The sequence below is a fragment of the Hemibagrus wyckioides genome, linkage group LG07 (genome assembly GCF_019097595.1).
Source record: "Hemibagrus wyckioides isolate EC202008001 linkage group LG07, SWU_Hwy_1.0, whole genome shotgun sequence".
Classification (NCBI taxonomy): domain Eukaryota; kingdom Metazoa; phylum Chordata; class Actinopteri; order Siluriformes; family Bagridae; genus Hemibagrus; species Hemibagrus wyckioides.
The window spans coordinates 8,881,434-8,906,294 of NC_080716.1; the positions used below are offsets into that span (position 1 = coordinate 8,881,434).

Below are 24,861 nucleotides of genomic sequence, written 5' to 3' on the forward strand. Positions count from 1 at the left end.
AGATCAGTTAACACTAAAAATAAAACGGAGACTTTTTTCAGTTCTCTTGTTTGAGAGAAAAATTGTAAAATTGACAGCTGACTAGTTATAAATGAGATCAGATTAATCGTGATGAATGTGATTAACCTGACAGGAGGCCCAAAATTCTGATTCACCGTGTGGGGGTGAGTTGGTTCATAGGAAACTAACTGAGATGATATAATTTGCATATTTATAGATCTTATATACTATACAGTATAGTTAGTGTTTGTGTGTACGTGTACAGATGTTGCACATCATTTTTGTCTTGCTAACAACGAGCTGTAACAAGCTGGTCATGGAACAGCTGTTTACAGCTGCTATAAGGTAAGCGATAACAGGAACTATGTTGTCTTGCGGACATTCCACAGCATTACAAATACATAGCTATAAACGGATAACATCTTGTTCATTATTGAATTAGTAGTTCTTGGTCATTTGCTGTGATATAAGAAGGACAGGCTGTTATTGGGAAATAATCCAAGCTGAGATGGTAACACCACACACACACACACACACCCGTACTTTAACAGTTAATCACACTCATATAAAGGTTTAATGATTCCCTCAGGTTCCCACAGACAGCACTATTTAGGCAACAGAGCAGTGTTTATAATAATATAACAGCGCGTGAAGGAATAGTGTGTGTGTGTAATAAGCTGGTTCGTTTTCCGCGCGCAGGCCGTGACGTTTAGGGTGGGCGTGTCTTTGACGCGCCGAGCCCCACGTGCCGATAAAGGGATGGCCGGTGATGATTTAATAGCGACTATCGGCAACGCCATCTACCGCAGCGCTGATTTCATTCTGGGCCTCTGATTGGACATCGTGATAGCTATACCCCCTGACTAGAAAAGAGAGAGAGAGACGCTCCCTGTTTGAAGTGCACGTTTATATTTTTTTGCTCCCCCTCCTCCGATGGATGAACAATGGAGAAGCCGTCAGCCGAAATTTCTGGCGACCCTCCTCTTTTCCCACGCGCCGCATCATTGTTGACGATGCCCTCGCTGTTGTTGTTGTTTTGGTTGTTGTGTGGGAGGCCAGGGACGGGCCTGAAGCGCCGCTAGAAAAGCGCACTCGTCTTGTTGCCGGTCTTCTTGTCCTCTCCGGAGCGGGCAGATGTGCGCGGAGACATGGTGACGCTCCCGGCTCTGGCGCACTACTGGCCTCTGGTGCGGTTCCTCGTGCCACTGGCCATCACCAACATCGCCATCGACCTCGGCGAACAGGCAAGTAGGGTGCATCTGCATGCATTACTGCGACATCTTTCATTTGACCAGGCTGAACTGACCAAGCCGCGCGTAGCTAGAACGGATTTCATCACGGCCATCTGCAAGCCATCTGCCTCAAGCAGGATCAGCTTTATGCATCTAGCAGTGTACGTGCATTTGTAGCGCATCTCTCTGCATAGAGCAGGCATTTCAGATAGTGTCAGTGGTAATTGGGGGGGGAGTACTGTATTATTGCCAGCCACCATTAAGGACTAATGCCTGGCGTGTAGACTGATATGAATTAAATGGCGACAGATTTGTGAATTCTGGGTAGAGTCTTATATAAGCTTGATCAGTCGTAAACAGCACACGCAGGTGATGATGATGATGGCCTGAGTGTCACCCGTTGTGTCACCCGGTGCGTCCTCTATCAGCCCGAACAATAGTGTGTGAATGGGAGAGAGAGATGAATGCATCTTTTTTGTAGCAGGTCGTGACCTCGACCTGAACCAGACTCTGGGCTCTGTATCTAAACTGACACTATATTGCAAATCCCATAGGTGGCTACATACTGTCATTGTGATCATCCTTTTAGGAGATGAAAATGCAGTGTATGTCGCATGTCATGTTGCATTGTGTATTGAGCTGCGTTTGTTTATTCAGTTCTGGTTCATGGACACTCTGACAGAATCATTTCTCATACTGGATCATGCTCATAAAATTTTCAGTGCAACATTTGCATGCAGATTTGACTTGCTTTCTTTTGCCTATTTCTTTTTCTGATATAGTATCACTTAATATCATCCACAAGTAGGCCTAGATAGTGTGCAGTGTGCTGTCACAGACATGACTGAGAGAAAATAAATCTGAGCGGCTTCTAATCAGAGGCTTCCTTTAGACCTTGCAAAGCAAATACGCTCATTTGGATGAATGCAAAGTACTTTATTGTTATTAGATCTCCTACTGTCATCAATCTAATCTGTCATCGGTGTTATTTCGATAATCATTTAAATCCAATTTTTCTATTAGAATAATACATAACTAATATGAGACGTCTTTTATCCCACAGTCCCGTCGATTGGTCAAGTCGGAATCTGAAAGTGTCGATGCCTATTCTGATAATAGTGCAGACTTGTAATAAAACACAGCCACATGTATGTTAATAAAGATATTGAAGAATGTTGTTCTTTAACGAAGAAAACTGTATAATTGTCTATATGGAGAAGCTTCCTGTAAGGAGACGGTTATTTAACATTTATGGAATGAACGTACTCAGGTGTCAGTGCTTTGTAACAAAAATCTTCAGGACAGTGGACCCATGTTATCGGTGTCATGGTAAAGAAAGGGAGGAAAATAAAGGCTGGTCATGGAGTGACTGTTTATAGCTGCTATAATGTTAAGCGATAACAGGAGCTATCTTGTATTGTGAATGCTCTGTAACATTAAATAAACATTATGGGCCTTATCACACCACCGTGTTATGGAATATTTTCCTATAACAGCAAATTTTATGCCTTATTTGTTTGTACAACTGAATGTTGAGTCGTTTTTCGCGAGATTGAAGATGTGAACCATTTTATGCATTCTGTAAAAAGTAGTTTATCTATGACTCTTTTAGAGTAAAACCCTAAGGTGTAGCTGTGCTATAGTGTAAACCAGACCTCTGTATTCTGACTTTTGTGTTTCTGCATGTGGCCAGTCAGAGAAAACAGTTATTAGGTGTGCTGTATCTTGTGGACGAGTCAGTAGTTGCTGGGACCTGTCTGTTTCTGTGGGCTTCATCTACCACCAGTGACGTTCATATTTCCTCAGCACCTATTCATTGTCTTCATTGTTGTGTTTAGTGAAGTTAAAAATCCTAAAAAAAAAAACACACACGTTACTGTAGTGTGGTTAGAATCAGTGCAAGAGCAGAATTATTTGTTTTTTCTTTTGACAGAATTACAGAAGAATCATCTAACTAAGATATTCATCGTGTGAGTTAGGTTTCACAGGGAATTCTGCACTGGAAATGGTTTATGGATGTTTAAGTAATGTGTAACCATCTTTCTGTTAATTCTCTCTCTGACTCACTAACCTCAACAAGCCTACTCCTCGTCCCGAACAGACTGATTTTTATTCCATTCGATGTAACTGAATGATTTCAGTGCTAATTTGTAATGTAAACCGTCTCGATTCTAGGTCTGTTGTGAATCAGCAGTGAAATGTCTCAGCAGTCAGACCACAGTTCAGAGTTTCCGGACAACAGATTATCTTGGCTTGTGAAACGAAAGAGTATAGGCGGTGTGTAAATGGAATGGCGTTTCAACAATCATTGATGCACAACACACAAAAACACTTTAAAACTGGTTTGTATTTCGTTCGTGTAAGTGCGATTGCTATCCTCATTACTTTGGCTGACAATAGGGTCCAATCGCAGGATTTGGAAAATGAGTCATTTAAAGTTGTACAAAAATACCACAGTTGTAAAAGCACTCCACAATTTCCATTTTTAAGTGTAATATTTACGTTCCAACCTGCACTAGAGAGCTTTTAAATCTACTGAGTTTTCAAGAAATGGTTTGGAAAGTCTCAATTGTCAGACCATACTCATTAACCGACATCTGTTATCTTTCTCAACACCGCTGTAAGGCGTTTAGAAAATGAATTGGTGACACACACATTCACGCACGCACACGCACGGCAACAGCAGAATTAGGAAGATAAGGAGTGGCAAGAGCTTGAGCCTTAGATGAATTATTGAGAGGCATCTGGACCATCATTTCCACTTGACTCGTGTCGTCTTGTTACAGCTTGTTGAATCAGCTGTATTCCCCAAACTCAATGCTTTACAGTTGTTATTATTATTATTATTATTATTATTATTATTATTATTATATAAGTTTAATTCCAGCTTGATTTCTCTTTCTCGATTTCTGACACATGAGCGAACTGTGTTTCATTTTTCCTTTCTAATCAGTGTGTCCTTATTTCTGAGAGTGTGTTCGTGTCTGTGTAGCTGTATGGAAGTGGACCTTGATATTCATATCTCTGTTCCTTTCCTGCACCGGTGACATGAAGGAAGGACATGGGAGGGGCGTGATCTCAAAGGCTTAGAGGAATCCACCATCTGTCCCTCGGTTAGGTCACCTTTATCAAAGAGCAAGCCGGCAAAAAGCAAGACTGGATTGCTGTTTTAACTATTGCAATCAGATGAAAAGTACATGAATTATCCAAATGTCCTTGAACTGGTGGGAAAGATAAATCTTGTTTATATGTAAGGAATAAAACACACTGGACCATGATGTAGGAAAATAATCCTTCCTGGAGTGGTGTGGTATTGCCCAGTACAAAGAGAAAATGTTTTCCTCTTCTTCTACTAGAGTAATTTAAATGTTTTCATTAAGGTTGCAGGTTTTTAGCCATTTACAGTAACTTGTACTGTTATGCTTAATTCATGTTAGTTCATGTCATCACTGGTGTTATGCTAGTTTCTTTCATTTTTTCGTTTGCTCTGAAGAAATAAAGACGTGCCTGCAAAGCAGAAAAACGTCTTCCTGCGGTGGAAAACTTAACATTGCACTGACCCCGGAGGCATCCTCCACAAATGTTAAATAAATGTCAACAACTGAATGTTTTGCTTTGTTACATAACAAAACGAACCCGTATCAATGAAAGAGATTTCAAAACACTTCTGCACATCGCTCTGGATATCAGCGTCTGCCAAACACCGTAAATGTAACATCTGTTTATTATTAGGTTTTTGATTATGGAGCATCTGCCATACAAGTCTGTCAAAGCTGCTGTTCTAGAGAATTAACCCACATCTTCAGATATGAGAGTTCACCAATGGCAGGGTCTAAATGCGGATATATAAAAGCACACTATGAGTCAGTTAAGGGTAATTTGTAGTTGGAAAATGGTGCATGCTAATTAGGAGGCGTCTAAAAAAGTTGTGATCCTGAGGAAAGAGGAAGGTCTGCAGACAATGGGGTTATGAGTGCATCACTATCAGCATTTTCCATCTGCTGACATAATGCATCCTTTTCTATTTCAGCATTTAACTATTACATGATTTTTCACCCGTTTTTCTCTCCTAAAGATGGCTGATTTGCATATCAGTCTAAAATTTGTACCGAAATTTGCCCTTGAGGGAGGATTCGGGTAGTTTGGTAAAATAATTAATTTACCAGGAGGTCTTTTATAGAAATCTCTACAAGCGGATGTTTTATTCTTGATCTTAAACACCAGTCAACTGCTGTTGGAATTTAGGGTTAATAATCTTGTATTCAAAATCAGTTTACAGACATGGTTAAATTTCTTTGGCATGTTATTAATATGAGCTTCTTTCACATCCTTTGTCTGATGGTGCTTTTAACTTACACTAATGACGGATTACAGAACTGAAATTACTTTAAAAAACACTCCGGAAGTCTAACCTCTAAATTCACAGATCCTCTAGACGTCTAGATGTTCATGGCTCTTCGTTCATTTCTTAAGATATGTTGTTATTTGAAGGTGTCGTTTGGTAAGCGGATCTTGTTCAGTAAGACTGATAGGATTTTAAGCTCTCATTCTAGAGCTCGATGTTTGACAGTGTTAACTGATACTCAAGCAGTGGATTATATCTTAAACCCTCTTTTATGTGACTGAATTTAATTCTTATTATCACATTTAGACTGAGCATTGTACCTCTGAGGAGAGCTCCTGCTTATAATGAATACAATGGCTGTGTTTCTTCAGCTGGAAAAAAACTGGACCACGCTCCGGTGGTGAGACCGAGGAATTGATTCGACTTTGTTCTTGTGTTTCCTGTAGGCTTTAAACCGAGGGATCGCAACAGTCAAAGAGGATGCGGTGGAAATGCTGGCTAGTTACGGCTTGGCCTATTCCCTGATGAAGTTCTTCACTGGGCCTATGAGCGATTTCAAGAATGTGGGATTGGTGTTCGTCAACAGCAAACGCGACCGAATCAAAGCAGTCTTGTGCATGGTCGCCGCTGGGACTATAGCCATCATTTTCCACACACTGATAGGTTAGTCTGTTTCCCAGAATTCACTCTGACAAATAACAGTCATCAGAAAAGCGTATCCTTCGGGATCGTGTGTAGCATTTGGGTCATAATGAAGAACATCTTAACGTCTTAGGCTGACAAACAGCACAGGGACGATCTAGACAATGATTTCTATCATAGAAAACTACAGTTTTTCTGACCTTCAATACGTTTCTATTTCATCCAGAAGAACGTTTTTTCAGACTGGTGAAAAATGGAGATTTTACTCAGATTCCGTTGACACAATGGTTGTCAAAGCTACTATTATTTCCTATTGCTTATGATTATAGCTACTATAATAGTAGAAATAACCATAAAAGCTATGTCTTCACTCTTTATTCATAGTCTACGGCCATTTTAGCAACTGTTTCTATAAAACTGGCTCTGTTTTCTATATAAGGTAATCATTTATGTAGATGATGTGTTGTTTTTGGTCAAAACACAACTTTTCAGCTATTTTGCCAGCATCTAGTCACTGTGATTTTCCCAGCCTGCTAAATATGTCTTATTAGGATATTGTTTCATTCAAATTTTTTTATGTCACAGATTTCTAACTCTTTATTTTATGCCTCTGTCCTTTTGTCTTCTAATTGCAGTCCACCAATTGGGTTTTTCCACAAACACGTGTGTCTTGATTAGAGACTATTTCCTACATACTTCAGCCTCTCAGCATTACTGCTGTAAATGCTTTTGACCTCAGCTTTGGTGCCAGATGTGCGCTGGGTTGTAATTTTTGTGCACAAGCCTTGGTGATAATGACTCTGCAAAAAAAAGAGCACTGTGCCTGTGATCTTAGTTCCTTCCACTGTGTTGACACTAAAGTTTTCTTTCTGGTATTTTTCCAGGTATTTTTTTCTTGCATGGCTAGATCCCTTCTATATTCCACTAAGCTTTACAGAAATAGACACAGAAATGGAAAAATTGCATTATTTAGACGTTGTTGTTATATGGTCATTAGCCAGTGGGCAAAACACTACTGTCCTCCTACATGGAGCTCCGCAGGTTTCAGCGGTCTCACCCAGCTACCAAATTACAGCTAGCTGGTGATGCCGAGACCAAAATTAGGTTGAATTATTATGGGGCTTAAGATGGCAACTACCTCCTAAAATATAATATGATGATGACAGGATAACAGCCCACACTCTTAAAGCTGTGGCCACGTGCCTCCAGATCCTGTGCGCAATAACCTGACTTTTATTTTTATTTTTTTTAAACATTGTATCATTAAGTAGAAAAGCAACCAACGAAATGGCTACTGCTATTTCATTATCACTAGAAGTGGTAACGTTATCTAGAGACAGTGTGTTTAATGATCAAAAAAGAAAAATAGCCAAAGAAAGATTAAAAAAAAAAAAGAATACAATAAAGTGTGCATATATAGTATGAGATTAGCTGATAAACAAGACCGATAGAGGGAGAGAGAGAAAATAAGAGAAATTGGGAGATAAAATCAGGAAGAGGACTGATAAAAAGAGAAGCTCTACATGGAATACAGTGTGAACCTGCTGTGTGTGTGTGAGAGAGACAGAGAGAGACCGAGAGACAGAGAAAGACAGAGATGTTGATTGCTAAACTGTTGGCAATCAAACGCTAAACTGTATAAAGTTGACAGTTTATTAAAACTGACAGGAATTTCCACTGGCTGATATCATGGTATCTTTTTACATGGTATCTTTTTACTCTTTACAACTTGTAACAGAGACATTTTGGCTTAACCACCACTGTTTTAATAATATCTATACTATATGGCCAAAGGTTTGTGGACACCTTAACCTTAACACCCGTATGAGAGCCTTCCTCAAACTGTTGCTAAAAAAACCAGTTGTATAGAGTGTCTTTGTGTGCGATGGCATTATGATTTTCTGTCACTGGAACTAAAAGACCCAAACCTGTTCCAGCATGACACTGACCCTGTGCACAAAGCAAGCTCCATAAAGACATGGGTAAAGCTGATCTAGTGTCCTGCACAAAGCCCTGACCTCAACTCCAGTGGACACCTTTGGAAAACTCCTGAGTCCTTCTTTTCCAACATCACTGCCTGATCTCACTCTAATGCTCCTGCAGCTGAATGAACACAAATCCCCATAGGCACACTCCAAAATCTAGAGAAAAGCCTACTGCAGAGTGGAGCTTATCATAACAGGAAAAATGGCTTCAACTCTCTATTAATGCTGATATTTTCAACAAACATGTCTGGTTGTGATTGTCAGGTGTCCACATACTTTTGGAATCATATCATATTGAGATCATAGTATAATGTTAGATTGATATCTGATGTTCTTATTTAGCGATGCTGACTAATTGTTGTTTTATTTCACGTCTCTCTTTTATGCCCCGCTCAGCCTATACAGACCTCGGCTACTACATCATTAACAAGCTGCATCATGTCGACGATTCGGTGGGCAATAAAACCAGGAAGGCTTTTCTCTACCTGGCTGCATTTCCTCTGCTGGATGCCATGGTGAGCCACTTCACTGTCCTGCCTCCATCTCATATCAAACACTGACGAGTTGCACCAGAACTGGCTTGGACAGATGGTGTGTCTGTGTGTGTGTGAGTGAGTGTGTGCGGAGATGTATTTTTGCTTGCAATGCCAATGTTCACCTTCTGTTCTGATCTAGAGGACCATCAGTATCCCTCTGTTGGTGTTCATGCTGTACACTGTGCATCACTTCCAAATGGTGCAGTGTCTATAGGAAGGTTTTGCAGCAGCTTACTGTTATTCTGGTGCTAAAACTAAAGCAACCTGTTTAAATGCAGAGGTAAGCAACCTTGACTTGACTTCTTGTGTGTGTGATTCCAGGCCTGGACCCATGCTGGAATCCTACTAAAGCACAAGCACAGTTTCCTGGTTGGCTGCGCCTCTATCTCTGACGTCGTAGCGCAGGTAAAGTATGTCGTTCCACGTCACATACACCCGCTAACTGCTAATGCAGTCAGGCTGAATGCAGTGCTATTTATTTATTTATTTATTTATTTATTTATTCTCCAGTGGACCTGTTTGGATTTCATTTGTGAATTGTTTTAAGGCTCACTGGTTTATTGCTCTGAAGCTTCATTAACTGCTGAGCTCCTTGATTTTTTTTTTTTTCTTTTTTTTTTTTCTCGATCTCCAGATTGTATTTGTGGCTATCTTGCTGCACAGTCATCTGGAGTGTGTGGAGCCGTTGCTGATTCCCATCTTGTCGCTCTACATGGGAGCTCTGGTGCGTTTCACCATTGTCGGACTGGGCTACTACCGAAGCATTCACGACAACATCCCAGACTCCAGCGGCCCTGAAGTCGGGGTGTGTGTCTTTCGATCTTGTTACTGTTTAAATACCCTGTGCAATATTGTAACTTCCTGGGGCACTTGGCCTTAACTATAGACTTTACAGATGAGCATTATGCACACAGGCTTTGTAATTGACAGAAAAAAACCCACAAGGTATGAAAATATGAAGTCAAATTCCCAATATTTTATATCTGAGGGCCCATCTTTATACACACCTTTAGCTGACTTTGTTCTATGTGTTTTTGTTCCTCAAAATGTGTAACTCAAAACGTCTGAAGAGGTGTGGATGAAAATGACTTCAGCAGCTACTTTACATGTGACTTTATTACGCACAAACCTCACAGAGCCCACGCAAATGTTACTTTCACTTCCCTTGGTGTGCTCTACTAACCTTTATTCCTATTTGTTGTGTGCGTGTGTAGGGAGATGCCACTATTAAAAAGATGCTGAATTTCTGGTGGCCCCTAGCCCTGATCTTAGCCACACAGCGGATCAGCAGACCCATCGTCAACCTGTTTGTCTCCCGTGACCTGAAAGGCACTTCTGCAGCCACTGAGGTCAGTGAATATGAATGATATAAATGAGGCCTCAGCTGCATGGACGCATGTTCGTTAGTACTCTAGTTACATGTCACATTCACGACACACCCCAGTCTACATTCATATGCATCTCATTTATATGAAACACACCCTAATTTACATAGGGGCTCCGATATAAAGAAAGATATAATAGGATGATGTCATCTAAGATGTAGAGAACGTCAGAGAAAAGGAAGAGACGTTCAGGATGTGACGAAAGAATGAAGCTCGCTTAGAGGTCCTTTTGTCCAATGTTGCTACTAATAAAAAGACAATTTTAGAAGCCCCCACCCCACCCCCCATGGTGCTTTTCCAATCCTCACTCTGTGTTCACAAATCCATGTTCCATTATTATTAAATATTACTATATTTACAGATATTTGTTTTATTTACTTTATAACTCCAATTCATAAATTCCGATTTAACTGTAGTCACTTGCAGTTGAAGCGTTCCTTACAAGACCTATCACTGTTTCCATCTTAAGCAAATACACATCTGATATAACATGCTGCATGAAATTAACCAAAAGCTGACAACGAATACAAATAAACTTTTGGCAGCCTGTTTTAGTAGTGATTTAGTAGGAAATTAGAGAATAACTTTAAACATATTTAATAAGCATCTTTTGACTTTTCTGTATCCAGGGCTTCATGGTCCAGCTTGTCCTCAAATGACAAGCACCTAATCTCACATGAACCTCTAATTCACATTTACATATTGCACTTATGCACAATAAATCTATTAAACTACATTTATTTTAGTACAAGGTGTCTCAGGTGTGCAATTGTGATTATTTGCTATTTTTTTAGCTATCGCTTTTAGTGCTGTACTTATCTACCTAATCCATGTCTGATCCCTGCTATTGATATGAAGTTTAATTATATAAGTGTAAAGCAAGCATTTTTTTTTGTCAGATTGTTAAAACTCAGATAAGCCATGAATATCAAAAGCACCAGTGGAGACTTTTTATGATCCAGTTTGAAAGGTTAAGGGTTGTCGTGTACAGAAGATCTTATTTATTTATTTATTTTAGAGATTTAAATTAATTTCATATTACATGGAGCTTTAAGTGCAATTGCACCCCTGACGTTGATCACACTTCGTATTTTACATGGACGTATTTTTACAACTGGCGTTCTCGAGTGCCGTAGCGTTCATGATGCATGACAGCAGCCGAATTAATGCTTTCAAATCATTCTATGGCTCTGTTACAGCTCCGTAATGACCATATAACCCCAGTGACCTGCTATGAACATTTTTATTTGCAGGTCTTGTAATTGTAAACTAACTAAAAGGGCTTTTTTTATCATGACTTTTGAAATGATATGGCTATTACGCAGACCGTAATCCTCTTTGCTTTTCCTAATCAGATATCAGGTATGGGTTCTGATACAGTACTTATACTTTCACTTGATGAGATCTATTGCATTTAATTCTGATTATTTGCTGTGAAACAAGATCTCATCAAATGTAGCCTAGTTTTAAAAACCAGTAAACCCTGTTGCAAAACCAGGTGGAAAAAAGCTGACACTGGCAACCCTGATGTTTGTTGGATCAAAATTACCTAGGTTATGACCTACAGTACTATGACATTTAGTAGACATCTTAATAAAAGCATTTTTATGTGGATTTATTTCTAGGCAGTTGCAGTTTTGACCGCTACATATCCCGTGGGTCACATGCCATATGGGTGGCTGACTGAACTCCGTGTTATTTACCCCGCCTTCGATAAGGTAAGGCTTCTTAACTCTTTCCAGAAAGTCAAATAAAATATAATGCAGACAATGTATATTCATGTAAATTGTTGCTACTGGCTATGTACAGTACTCATTAAACATCACACTGTGTATGTCAATATGATCTGCGTGCATAAGGGTTTCACTAAAGCACCAGTTTAGCATTCGAGTAGGCGGAGAAATTCACACAGATGACAACATCTGAATGCACCTGTCTATGTGCCGGGTAATTTTCCCAGCCTCCACCTCTGCCGCTTTTGTAGGCACCAGCATGTCTACAGCTGCCATTTGACAGTGTGTAATATTTACGGATAAACAAAACAGAGAAGGCAGAGGAATTAGGATAGACGCACTCTTCGGGGCCGACATCCTGATTGTTATCTTCTACTTATCTTTCTGCCACGTTTCTGCTATGACTGATTTAATGCTTCTGCGTCATGCTCGCTGCGGAAAAGCAGACACACAACGCGTCACAGGCAAAGTGACATGCTGAATTCTTATCCAAAACCTGAGCCTGCATGACCATTTTAACCATTCTGACCATAAATGTTCTACCCTCTCCTAGAACAACCCAAGCAATAAGTTGGCAAACTGCGGCACGACGGTCACCAAGTCGCACATCAAGCGTTTCACCTTTGTCTGTATGGCTCTGTCGATCACAGTAAGTGCTGCTTCACCTTCTCCCTCATCTCCTCCTCCTCCTGCTTGCCCTTATTGTGGCTTCAGTGCAAATCTGATGTTCAAGTCAAACTACTGAATGAAAACTCTACACTTAAAAAGCATGACTTGAAACCAGTCCAGTTCTATCACTTCCCCACCCTTCCACCACCTCTCCTGCTGTTGTAGGCACCGGCATGTCTAATATTTACACATACACAAAAAAAAAAAAAAGAGGAGACTGGAATTAGGATAAAGACACCCTGACGTTTCTAATTGATATCTTCTGCTGATGTTTGTGATGCATTTCTGCCTGAAGGTTTTACTCTGTTCAGCAGAAACACAGCAGGTCACAGGTCCAAAAGGATGACCATTTAAGCAATATCGAACAAACACGAGTTCAGTTATAGTGAATATCATTGCGGCTGCATCTAATCACAGCCATGCCGATAATATTCAGTATAACTGCAAGACTGAGAGTGAGATATTGCTTTTTATACAGCAGCTCTATCAAGAAGTATACCAGCACACTGGCATTGCAGAATGGAAATCGAGTTAGCGTACATTTTCAGTATAAACAAATGAATTATGGTTTATTGCCACAAGTCTGATACAAAATTAGTCAGGACACTCTTGGCTTTCAGTTTGAGACCTTTTTAAATTGGATGAATTTCTTTGTCATGTCACAATCTACCATGGAGGATAAAGTAGACACTCAGGGCTTTAAGTATTTGTAGTATTTCTGTTTTACCTGACATACTAGGGGCAATATATTCATCGAGTAAACGTAAACCCCACAATTTGAATGTGTTATCTTCAACCACTAATGTGGCAATAAAGATTTTTTCTACTGATTGGAAATATCTGATTGGTGCATCAAGCACCACTGTGTAGTGTGACATTACAGAGAAATTCATTGTGTTGAAAATGGACACAACAAAACGGGGAGAAATTGGCTGCTGGGGTGGGGGGGGGATTTAACATCAAACATAATATATCCTTGTATTTTACTGTTGTTTAGAAGACTTCAAGCACTAGAATTCTGTGTAAGTTTATCCCAACAGACATAAAAACATCTCGCACCGAAAGCCAACAGTGTCCTGACTCATTTTATATCAGACTAACGCAATTCATTTGTTTATACTGATTGAAAATGTCTAACAAATACGTTTTCCATTTCCCTCCGGCAGAACAGAACACTAGAGTACTGCTAAAAAGGGTTCAACTATTTACTTTTTCTTTAAACATGTCAAGCTGTCAGAGCTGCCTGAGAGCGTAACTAAAGTCTAAACTAGCTGTTCTTTTTGTCAAGGGATTTGTTTTTTAAAATGATAGAAATAAAATGTATTGATATTTGTCCTTATAATAAGTTGTGTTCTCATGAATGTACAAAACATCTGAATTCATACACGTCTATCAACTGCTGTGATGTTTTTAATAACAAACGTTCTAGTAACTGCTCTGATGTAAATAATTTACATAAATGCATGTAACGGAGCATCTGATACAGCCGCACTGGTTAATATTTAGAAAACCGAAGCCTTGAACTACCCCATGTTTTCTAATTTCATGTATTTCACGCAAGCACACGGTTCTGTCTGCCAAAATAGCCTTCCTGAATTTGCATCTGAACCACGGTCTGGTGACAGCCCCGATTTACACCAACACTTTCTCTATGCTGTAGAACTTATTTTTGAACTATTTATTTATTTCTCTAAGCACTGTGCCAAGCAAATGTTAGCCTGAGGGCAGTAACAGGGAGTAGCTTTTTTGGATACTTGTTTCCAGATGTTGCAGATACTCTTCACATACTACTGTAGAGCTACAAAGAGCAAGTGTGTGTGTACAAAGAGTGTGAAGATTTGCAACTACCCAGGTCGCCAGTTCAAGGTGACTGGAGTAGGATTGATGGAGCAAAGCAAGTGCTGAAATAATCTTTGACTTAGATATACTATAGCAGTCCAACCGTCTACTAGTTGTGTAGGTACAATTGTTAATTGAAGTAGATGCAGCGTGTGTCAGACACTTTTGATGGACAATTACCTCTGCATTTTAAGTCGTTATTAGGTAACAGTGAGGACTGCACTGATCTGATGAGTTCTGAGAGCTAGAATTAGGAGTGTTTAGATAAAAATGTACATATAGTTAAACAAACTAGGTGGAAAAACATTAAGATTTCAATTCAGTTTTATTTTATTGATAGAGCTTTTAACAGTTGACATTGTGACGAAGTAGCTTTACAGAAAAATCTACATTCCTGATATACATTTTAAATGTAAGTTTATCCCTAATGATCAAGTCAGTGGTGATGGTGGAAAGAAAAAAAGACGATATGAGAGGATCCAGACTCGTCTGGGTGAGACTGGATAGAGTGTTTATAAAATAATAGATTTCTGTAACTGTGTACTATATGGTCTAAAAAAGTGCAGTTGTGTAACCAGGTCTACTTTGTCAGATTTGATTTGTTTTAGATTGTATGCGGATGAATTAATTGTGTTTGCAGTGAGGATAAGACATTAGATTTCTGATTGGAAAGTCGTGAGGTTAAATCTCAGCTGGGCTCTCGACTGATCAGCTATATAAAGAAAAATGAGTTAATTTAATTCACTCTGGATAAGAGCGACTACCAAATGCTGTAGAAATGTAAATGTTTGCAAAAATGATGTGGTGAATAGTAGAAGATGGAATGTTACTGTAGATACTACACTTGAGTTGCGTTGTCCAGGATACAAAAGATTCATTTATTCAATTCAGTTAAACTGTATTTCTGTAGTGCTTTAAAAATGAACATAAGCAGCTTTTAAAGAAATATTTAATCAGGATATAATTTTTAAGTGGACATTTCACTTCATCAAAAAGTAATATATGACACCGGTTAATCCTGTATCTCACCACAGCAGCTTGTAGCCTGTAAATACACTGAGAGATGTGTTTATTTGACATTTTGGGCAGTTGTAAATGTAAATTGTAGTAATGATGATTCATTTGACCTTTTATGGTCATCATTATAGCACAATTATTGTACAAAACATGTTATTTGACATAGATATAATCACCTGCGCTGTATGTGTGTTGTAGTAAACACCCACAAGTATGCAATTAAATAGAAACTGCAATAAAATATTTTAAAACTTAGTTACAGTGCTACCTAGTATTCTCTGGATCCTCCACAACCCTGACTAGGATAGAGGTTACTGGTGATGAGTGAACGGAAAACAAAGTAACTCAAGTGCAGTAGGATTTCACCTTTTTTCCCGTGTATGGCATCATTATGGGAACAGCAGGTCCATGTGACTGGAAAGTCATGTGGCACTTAGTCAAAGGAAACTGTTAACAATAAAAGCTACATAAAATCCTCATCAGCTTTTATACCCTGCTGCTGAAGGTCTGACCTATAATGATTAATCACCCCCCCACCACCACCCCAAATATAATGATAATGGGAAAATCTTCAAGTGTTTTATTGGCCATCTGTTTTTGCGCAGCTCTGTTTCGTGGTTTTCTGGACGCCGCACATCTCTGAGCGGATCCTGGTGGACATCATAGGCGTGGACCATGCCTTCGCTGAGCTCTGTGTTGCCCCATTACGAATCTTCTCTTTCTTTCCTTTACCAGGTAAAGCACAGGACACACGCTTTTCATGACCTGCGCACACAAAGTCACAGCTACAATTGCCCTCTGAGCAGTTACATCACTTTACACATGCTGAAATGATGGTTCATGATGAGTCAGTGTTATGTAATCTGGTGAAGGTTCAGCAGTAAACTTAAGCTGCTCCCAGAGGAGCCGTACTGTAAGGAGCGATGATAATGGTCATGCTTTTACAGAACAATCAATAAGAAGGGTATAGGGTTATTTAACAGCAGACAAAGGTTAGACAAGACGGTATTGGAACAGATCAGTGATCTTACATTTTGTCCTTATTTCTCTTGCTCACACTGGGATGATTAGTATGAGAAATAAGGATAATACCAAATACTCACAAATACATTTGCCTTTAAATCAAAAAACCATGTCACAGAGATGAAAACCAGAGTAATGTAGATATTAAAAAGTGTAACAACCTCTGCGCATTTTCAGGAGGCCCAAATGGAGTGGGAAATGGACACTCGATCACAGTGTTGTTTACATGATGCTCTACAAAAAACATGTCTGGCTTCCTGTAGAGTTTCCCAACTGGGAGAACTGTTCATAAGACTTGTACTAGGAACGTCTGTGTCGCATCCAATTAAAACGTAATGAATGTAAATAGGTTCATTTATTATAGTTCACATTTAAAGTAACAGGCTTTGTTGTTTATCAAGAGAGATATGGATAATAAATGATGAGACCGCTTTAATAGTGTACACATGTTCATGCAATTATCCAATCAAGCAGCCAATCATGTAGCATAAAATCTTATACCTAAAGGGTAACATTACCATTACCATTAGGGTTGACACTTTTTTGATAAAATCAAGTTTTATATATCACGCAATTCGTTGGAATATGTTCAGATATATTCAAACCCTACCAACCCCCCCCCCCCAAAAAAGGCTGCTGCAACACAAACATTTTTTTCAGTACCTTATTAAAACCCTGTACAGTGTAACTAAATAATATGCAGTCATACGAGGTTGTATGCTTGCTTTTCTCTGCCGGTCTGTGCCTCTATCCGACTTTCTGCTTCCTCGTTGTGGTGGTGAGTCAGTAGGTGAGCATGGAGGTGTAAGAGCTGTTTTTTTAGCCTTATCTTTGACCGTAACTTTTCCATCTGCGGTGAACCAAAAATACTTCCACACGCTACTTTTTACATGATTTGGCATCGTAATTTCAGACAACTGCTAATTTCCTTGGATTTTCCTGCACAACAGTCTTCTTGTCTAGAGTCGACACAGTATTGTACAAAAAAGGACAGGAGTCTATGGTAACTCAAACAACCACGCTTTACAACCGTGGTGAACAGAAAAGCATCCTTATATGCACAAAACCCTAAGACTTTTAGTCAGATGAACAACAGCAGAAGACTTAACTCCGAGAGCAAGAATCTGAGGTGACAGTAAACACAAGCCTGATCTTTTACTGTCTAGTTTTTGTGTTGTCATCTGTCAGTGTCAACTTTTCTGCTCAGCATGGTTGTAAAGAATGCTTATCAGTGCTGATGACTTACCATTCTGCTTAAACTCTGAAGATTGTATGAAAAACCCAGATCATCATCAGTTTCTGATATCTGGCACCAGCATTTACATTTCTGGCATTTGGCAGACATCCTTATTCAGAGTGACTTACATTTTATCTCATTTATACAACTGAGCAATTAAGGGTTAAGAGCCTTGCTCTGGAGCCTAGCAGTGGCAGCTATCTGGACCTGGGATTCTAACCTTCGCAACCTTCCAATCAGTAGTCCAACACCTTAACCTCAATTACCACATCCCTCTGTCACAAAGTCACAGATATCACATTTTCCCCTCACTGTTCTGTTCGATGTGAACATTAACAAAAGCTCTTGATCTGTATCTGCATGATTCCTTGTATTGTGCACATAATTAGCTAATAATGGATTATTGAATGAATACGCAGGTGTTTCTTGTAAAGTGGTGAGTGAATGGATAGCATTCCGTAACATTCAGCCTGCTCAGTGTTTATTCTGAGCTTTATCAATCCAAAATCTTATTCTAACTCATTCCGATACAATTCAGTGTGACCTGCATTTCTCGTTAAAAGTGACGGTGCGTGCTCACCTAACCGGCTGGCTCATGACCCTGAAGAAAACCTTCGTCCTGGCACCGAGCTCTGTGCTGCGAATCATCGTGCTCATCACCAGCCTCATCGTGCTGCCCTACATGGGGTGAGTTATTACTCTGGCAGCCAGTAGTAGCAACACCTACTGGGGAGTTTAATGTACAAGCAACTTGCAGCCTTACAGGTTTCTCTTTAACATGACAAGCTGCTTTGAGGAGTTCAGTAAAAGGAACCATTTTTGCCTCAGATGTTCGGCAAGATTAAATCTAACTGTGGATAGTTGAAATGCTTGATGGGTTGTTCATTAACACATGACAAAATTGGCATTGTTGGCAGATTGCTGTGGTATAAAGTGAATTGTGTGTGGAAAATAATCACCTTCAGTGGACTTTTCTGTGCATTTACAGCAGCTTGTGGTTGTTGTTTTTTTTCCTATAACAACATGCACCATTTTATTTCCTCACTGAAAATATTTCAGACCTCTAGGATCTACAATTCGGTCACGTTTTCATGATCTCTTTGGGTTCATGTGGGTTTCCTTCCACGCTAATAGAGGAATTTGTTATGCGAAATTGCCTCTAGGTGCGAGTGAATGAGTGTGTATGGTTGTGTGTGCATGGTGGGTGTATTCACATCTCGCATCCAGTGTTCCCAGAAAAGCTTGTCCACCTCAACCCTGACCAGGATAAAGCGGTTACTGAAGATAAGTGAATGAACAACACAGAGTGAATCAGCATCAGTCTTAGAAGTAAACGTGTTAAAATGACACCTTTTCCACCTCGTGTATTTGAACACTGGTGTTAGTCACGTCTCCGAGTGAGTTAACACTGTCCATACCTTAAACCGGTTAACATTTTAAATTTCTGTAGCAGTTAATGGATTTTCTGTGCTTAATTAATAAATTCCTCATACAGAGTAGCTCTTCCTGTACCATAGTGTCATCTTTTCTCAAGATTCATTCTGCTTTTCACACACAGAGCCAATACTTATCCGTCATCCGCTGTACTTCAAATAATGTATGGAACTGTGTTTTAACTGTGGCTGCTCATCAAACACGTTCTCCACCAACCCATCAGGTTTTTAACCAAATATAGTTAAGTATACATTTCAAGGAGGAATGTATAAAATAGATAGGAATATTATCCTCCATTTAAAGCAAATATATGCTTAGTTGGTTTATCCATAATCTATACGATTCGTTGTGAAATCTTGTTGGCTAAATCACAGGGCTACAGCTTTATTCAATCTTTGTCCTTTTGAGGATTTTCTGTGTCATAGCTGTCAGTAACTCCATGATGTGTACACTTCAGGGTGCATGGAGCTACTCTAGGGGTTGGATCTCTCTTAGCTGGCTTCCTCGGAGAGTCTACGATGGTAGCGATCGCGGCCTGCTATGTCTACCGGAAACAGGTGAAGTACAGCCTCAAATCTTGATGCTACTCATCACAGTGACTTTTCTTTCAATAAATCAGCTCTGTACTTTGTCCTTTCTATTCCATGGCCTTATTTCATTTCATTAACTATGTAGTGGAACCTCGGCATACAAGTTTAATTCGTTCTGGAGGCAAGTAACTGCGAAACTAGAAATAACGAAAATGCAGATAATCCGTTCCAGCCACCAAAAATATTAGCAGTATTACCAATAGTAAGTGTATGTAAACTGTATGGCTGCTTACACAGAACTGACCCAAGCCAAGCGTTCTATGTCAGGGGTCCTCACAGGAAGTCGTGCCACCAAGCTTGGGCTAAAAATAGAACAGACCACCCACACAACATTGGTATTGTGGGATTGAAACGGCTTTCGCTGACTGAAATAAAATTCATAAACTTGCTTCGATTGGCTTTGCTTGGCTTACCACTGACGCAAACGAGTTTTGAACGGCTTCCGGAAATAAGCGCAAGCCGGCGTTCGGTTCAGTTTGTTCATCTGTCGAAAATGCTTCGTATGCCAATGCAAATTTCTTGCAAAAATTCAATTCTTAAGTTGAAAATTCGTAAGGGAGGCCATTTGTATAGCACTGTACTTAAAGCCATTTGCTAACCCATGTGCAAGTATCTGTTTACTAATAAAGGTGAATCGAGCTTAACTCTTACTATCAGAAGCCAAAAATTGAATTTCTGGCCTGTTTTTGTTATGCCCAATGTGCAGCATTGAACACCATAGTCCACAGTGTTGATTAATGGCTTATATGAAAGTAGAATATGTCATGTTTCATAAGTATTAAGTCCATTCATTCAAATTCACATATTATTTATCAAATACACACTCATACACAGTACAACATGCTTTTTATGACTGTCCTTGATAGAAGAATAAAGCCAATGAACACATATATACCATATAGGGAAAATATAGGAAAAATATGGTGCAACATTAAGCCTTCTCACTGTAGTTTGACATGACAAAGAAATTCAGTGTTAAAAATGGACACAATAAAACAGACAGAAATTTGATTTAGGCCGCTGGGAAAAAGGTTTAACATCAAACATAATATATCTTTGTATTTTACAGCAGTGTTGAAAGTCAGAAGCTGTTGATTTGTTTCCTATAGCAGAAGCTCTCACTGTAGTTCTTGCTGTAATGTAAATAATGTTTCTACATTTGTTCTAATATGTTATATCATTTCTATAGTAACTCTATAGTAAGTATTTCTGTACTAAATTTCTATAGTAACTCATGCAGGGGCAGCTATACTGCATAATCTAAGACTTATTGTGAACTGATTAAAAATGTGCTTTTTTTCAACAAAGAAAAATATATTTTAAAAAAATTTATATATATAATGTAATAAATAAATAAATATTTACCAAAAAAAAAAAGAAAAAATATAAAAAATAAATATAATTTGTTTTAGTTTTGCTGACTTTTTCTGAAAGGCGTTCAGCATTTATGGAAGTTAGTCTCAGAGGTGTTTCCAGACACAGGAAATTCTTCTGGACTTTGCACATTCTGGTTACATAACATGACCGGCAGTGTGTGTGGCTCAGTGGTTAAGGCTTTGGCCTTAACCCTTAACCCTTGTTAAGCTGGGATGTAAGAAGTGAAGAGTTTCACTGTGCTGTAATGTATATGTGATAAATAAAGACTTAACTATGACAAGATGCAGGTATTTTTTACTTTAAGGCAGAGAGAAGAAGAGCGGTGAGTGAGGGATCAATGGCTGATAGATAGATAGATAGATAGATAGATAGATAGATAGATAGATAGATAGATAGATAGATAGATAGATAGATAGATAGATAGATAGATAGATAGATAGATAGATAGATAGATAGATAGATAGATAGATAGAAGGTTTATATTCCTATAATAATCCACTCTGGAGTAGTGAAAGCCCTCTGAATTTTTGTTTCTTGTGTTATTTGAGCTCAAATTATTGCTTGTGTTTATTATTTCTATATATTAATTTTATGCTTATTTTCAGGAAGGGTGCCAATTGTTCTAAAGGGGACACTATATTATTGCAAACTACAATATACACTGCATTGCCAAAAGTTTTGGGACACCCCTCCAAATCATTGAATCCAGGGGTTGCGCTTGGCCCCTTAGTTCCAGTGAAAGGAACTCTTAATGCTTCAGCATCCAAAGACATTTTCAGGTTCCTCTGCACCAAACTCGCTCATGCATGTCTTTATGGACCTTGCTTTGTGCACTGGTGCACAGTCATGTTGGAACAGGAAGGGAACATCCCCAAACTGTTCCCACAAAGTTGGGAGCATGAAATTGTCCAAAATGTCTTGGTAAGCATTATGAGTTCCTTTCAACTCTTGCAAAAACAACACCTGAATTCAATGATTTGGAGGGGTATCCCAAAACCTTTGGCAATATAGTGTATGTCATTAGTTTGATCATTTCCTCCCTCTTCCATTTGTGTATTTTTCAGGTTGATTTTAAGTTTAACAGGATTTAAAAATGTCTTTTTTTCCTCTTTCCAGAAAAAGAAGAATGATTGCGATGGAGAGGTGACCATCGAGGGGGAGGACTCGGCTCAGATGAACGAGGTGCGCTCCAGCCGCCGGCTAGACGAAGTGGTGGGGCTGAGAGAGGAGGACGAGGAAGAAGAGTGACCTGGTGATTTTAGGAGACGTCAGCCTTGTGTGCATTCCTCCTGGATATGTTCAGTGTTCCTGGGAGGACGTGTTGAGGGGGGAAACCAGGGATCTTTTGCTTTGCAGGGCAGTGTTTAAATCGCTTACTCTGCCCCCTGTTGCTGCTCTTTCCCCCTTTTGCTATGTGCACATGGAGGATGCTTAATAAAAGGGAGCTGTAGTTAGAAGTCCTGAAAGACAAAAAGGACACAAATTTCTATTGTATTAAATATCATTCAGCCACACACACACACGTACATCTCAGTAGATCTCAGTTTTCCAGCTGTCGTCGGGAATCTCTGCGTGGAGGACAGTGAAGATATCGATTTGTACCAAAGCAATGTCGCGTGCTAACTGCTTTCCTTCTACGCTCTAAACTCTACTGTGCTGCCGTCCTAAAACCTTTATGAACCCTGACCTGGAACCAATACACAAAAATACTACACACACACTTCATTTTCATGGAAATGTCAAGATCTTTGGTTGTTATTTTTTATCTTGCATAACGCTCCTGAACGTGCGAGAAGAGAAGATATAACCTTCCCAGTATTTCCGAACCTGCACAGCTGAGACCTTTTATCCTAGAAATGTTTAAAATAGAGTTAATATACAGACACACACACATATAAATCTCTATATAGACAGATTCTTCTTTTTTTTTTTTTTTAAATCATATTTGAGTGTGCATTAGATTAATAATACGACTAGACGAATAACAGGATGGCTTCGGAGTGACAAGTGGGTGAAGTTTGCAGGCCATTTTAGAGGCACTATTTTTTAATATGCAACGTCCTCGGTGTATAAACTCTGGTACCTATTTGTGTGAGTGATGTGAAGTCTGAATGTAGAAAGAGAAAGAGGATATTGCCGTGCATTTTCTTTTCATGCTCATGTCTGTTGCAGTATTTTTAAAAAAAAGAAAGACTTTATTTAATTCGGGCATTTATTTACTATTTTAAGATGTACCTTATTAAGATCAGTATATTAAGCACTATGAAGTCCGATTGATCATCCCTTTCCTGTCCTACTCTACTGTAACTATAGGTTTCTGCACAAGTATTTATGATGTCTAAGGCATTCGTTTGTTCGATTTTTGTTTGTGATGACGAACAATGTCTGGCCATGATCCTTTGGTATTATTAAACATTCCTGCTTGATCCTAAGCAGAGGAAATGCACAGTAGATGTTCAGATCTTTTACAGTTGTCCAGTTCAGAACAATGACAGCTTTATTCCACAAGTGATTAAAGGGTGACAATGTGGTTCATTTGTTTGTTTGTTTATTTTCACTTTCCTCTAAAGCATGATGTTGGTCTTTAGTACCAGTGTAACTGCATAAAAGAGAAAGAGGCGGAAAAAGCACGCAGAATTGTTCTAGATAGTAATAAAAATGAAATAAGAAACATTTCAGTGCATATGACTCAACACTTTTGAATGAAATGTTATATAGTGAAGGTATATCTAAATATTATTTCAATATTTCTTCCCCCAAAGATAACTAAATATACAGTACTTGTGTTTGCCATTTGATCCAACTGCTTTATTTCTTAGTATTTTTCCCCCTCAATGTACAGAAACATCGCCCTCTGGTGGCTGCCAGAGGTATTTACATCGAACCCTGTCATGTTAAGCAGAAGAGCAGAAAGTCTATTAGATGTGAATCTTCACCCACTAACACAGACCCTTTTACACTGGCTATCTTACTAGGAGCTTGATCTAGATATGGTGTAAATATTAAATATTATAGCACACTTCTCTCTTATTTCTTACAAAAGTATGTTATAAATGTGTATAATATATATATATATATATATATATATATATATATATATATATATATATATATATATATACACACTACCGCTCAAAAGTTTGGGATCACTTGCATATTTCAGCTTGATTTCAGCTACGGAGGAAGACTCCATCAGCCAATCCATCTTATGGGAGATGCTCCATGAAGCATGGGGTGAAATCTCATCAGATTATCTTGAAAAATTGACCACTAGAATGTCCAGGCTGTAACTGCTGCAAAAGGTGGCTTTTTTTTTTTTTGATGAAGGCAAAGTTTGAAGAAAACATTCATCATTTCCATCAAAATCATTATTTCTCACTCTGACATGTCAGCATGTCCTGTTCTTTTGCTATATTTTCTATTCAGACTAATTTTGTGTGTGTTTCCTTGGAAAACAATACAATTTTTGAGTGATCCCAAACTTTTGAGCGGTAGTGTGTATATAGTTCTGAAAACTACTCTTTCTATGGGAATTTCATGTCCTTTCTGAACTTATGAATCACAAGTAAAGCATTCCTTTCCAGATCAAATGAAGCACTGATCTAATCTACATGCAGAAATAAAAAACATTACTGAAATTATTTTTAAGAGTTAAGTTTCTAGTGAAGAAACGCTTTTCAGTAAAGAGTCACTTTCATGATCAGCATCATCTGTCTATGTCTGTTTCTTCACATAAGGTAAAATCACTCGCAGGGTTTAAATACATTCTTCATCATCATCATCACTGTCATCAACATCACTCAAGTTTACATTGTGG

At 38.9% G+C, this 24,861-nt stretch overlaps 1 protein-coding gene across 2 annotated transcripts; it reads left to right on the forward strand.

Annotated features, from left to right (window-relative positions):
* The first annotated feature begins 734 nt into the window (after window positions 1–734).
* ankhb (ANKH inorganic pyrophosphate transport regulator b) lies at window positions 735–24,072 on the forward strand. 2 transcript variants are annotated; one of them, XM_058394893.1, is made up of 12 exons: window positions 735–1,244; window positions 6,024–6,240; window positions 8,601–8,719; window positions 9,062–9,145; window positions 9,375–9,545; window positions 9,955–10,089; window positions 11,751–11,843; window positions 12,412–12,507; window positions 15,989–16,118; window positions 18,207–18,330; window positions 19,535–19,634; window positions 22,161–24,071. In XM_058394893.1, the coding sequence occupies exons 1-12, from the start codon at window positions 1,149–1,151 to the stop codon at window positions 22,290–22,292; spliced, it is 1,497 nt and encodes a 498-aa protein (XP_058250876.1). In that variant the 5' UTR covers window positions 735–1,148; the 3' UTR covers window positions 22,293–24,071. The 2 variants fall into 2 exon arrangements, with proteins under 2 accessions (XP_058250876.1, XP_058250877.1); XM_058394894.1 differs by lacking the exon at window positions 735–1,244 and adding an exon at window positions 5,714–5,733 and having other exon boundaries at window positions 22,161–24,072.
* The last annotated feature ends 789 nt before the right edge of the window (window positions 24,073–24,861 follow it).

What these genes read in the sequence shown, in the direction of transcription:
- ankhb (XM_058394893.1), top strand. Translation starts at nt 1,149, where the DNA reads ATGGTGACGCTCCCGGCTCTGGCGCACTACTGGCCTCTGGTGCGGTTC. An exon ending in GTATGGCTCTGTCGATCACA is followed by an intron (nt 12,508 to 15,988) that starts GTAAGTGCTGCT and finishes GTTTTTGCGCAG; the next exon opens with CTCTGTTTCGTGGTTTTCTG. An exon ending in ATCGTGCTGCCCTACATGGG is followed by an intron (nt 18,331 to 19,534) that starts GTGAGTTATTAC and finishes TGTACACTTCAG; the next exon opens with GGTGCATGGAGCTACTCTAG.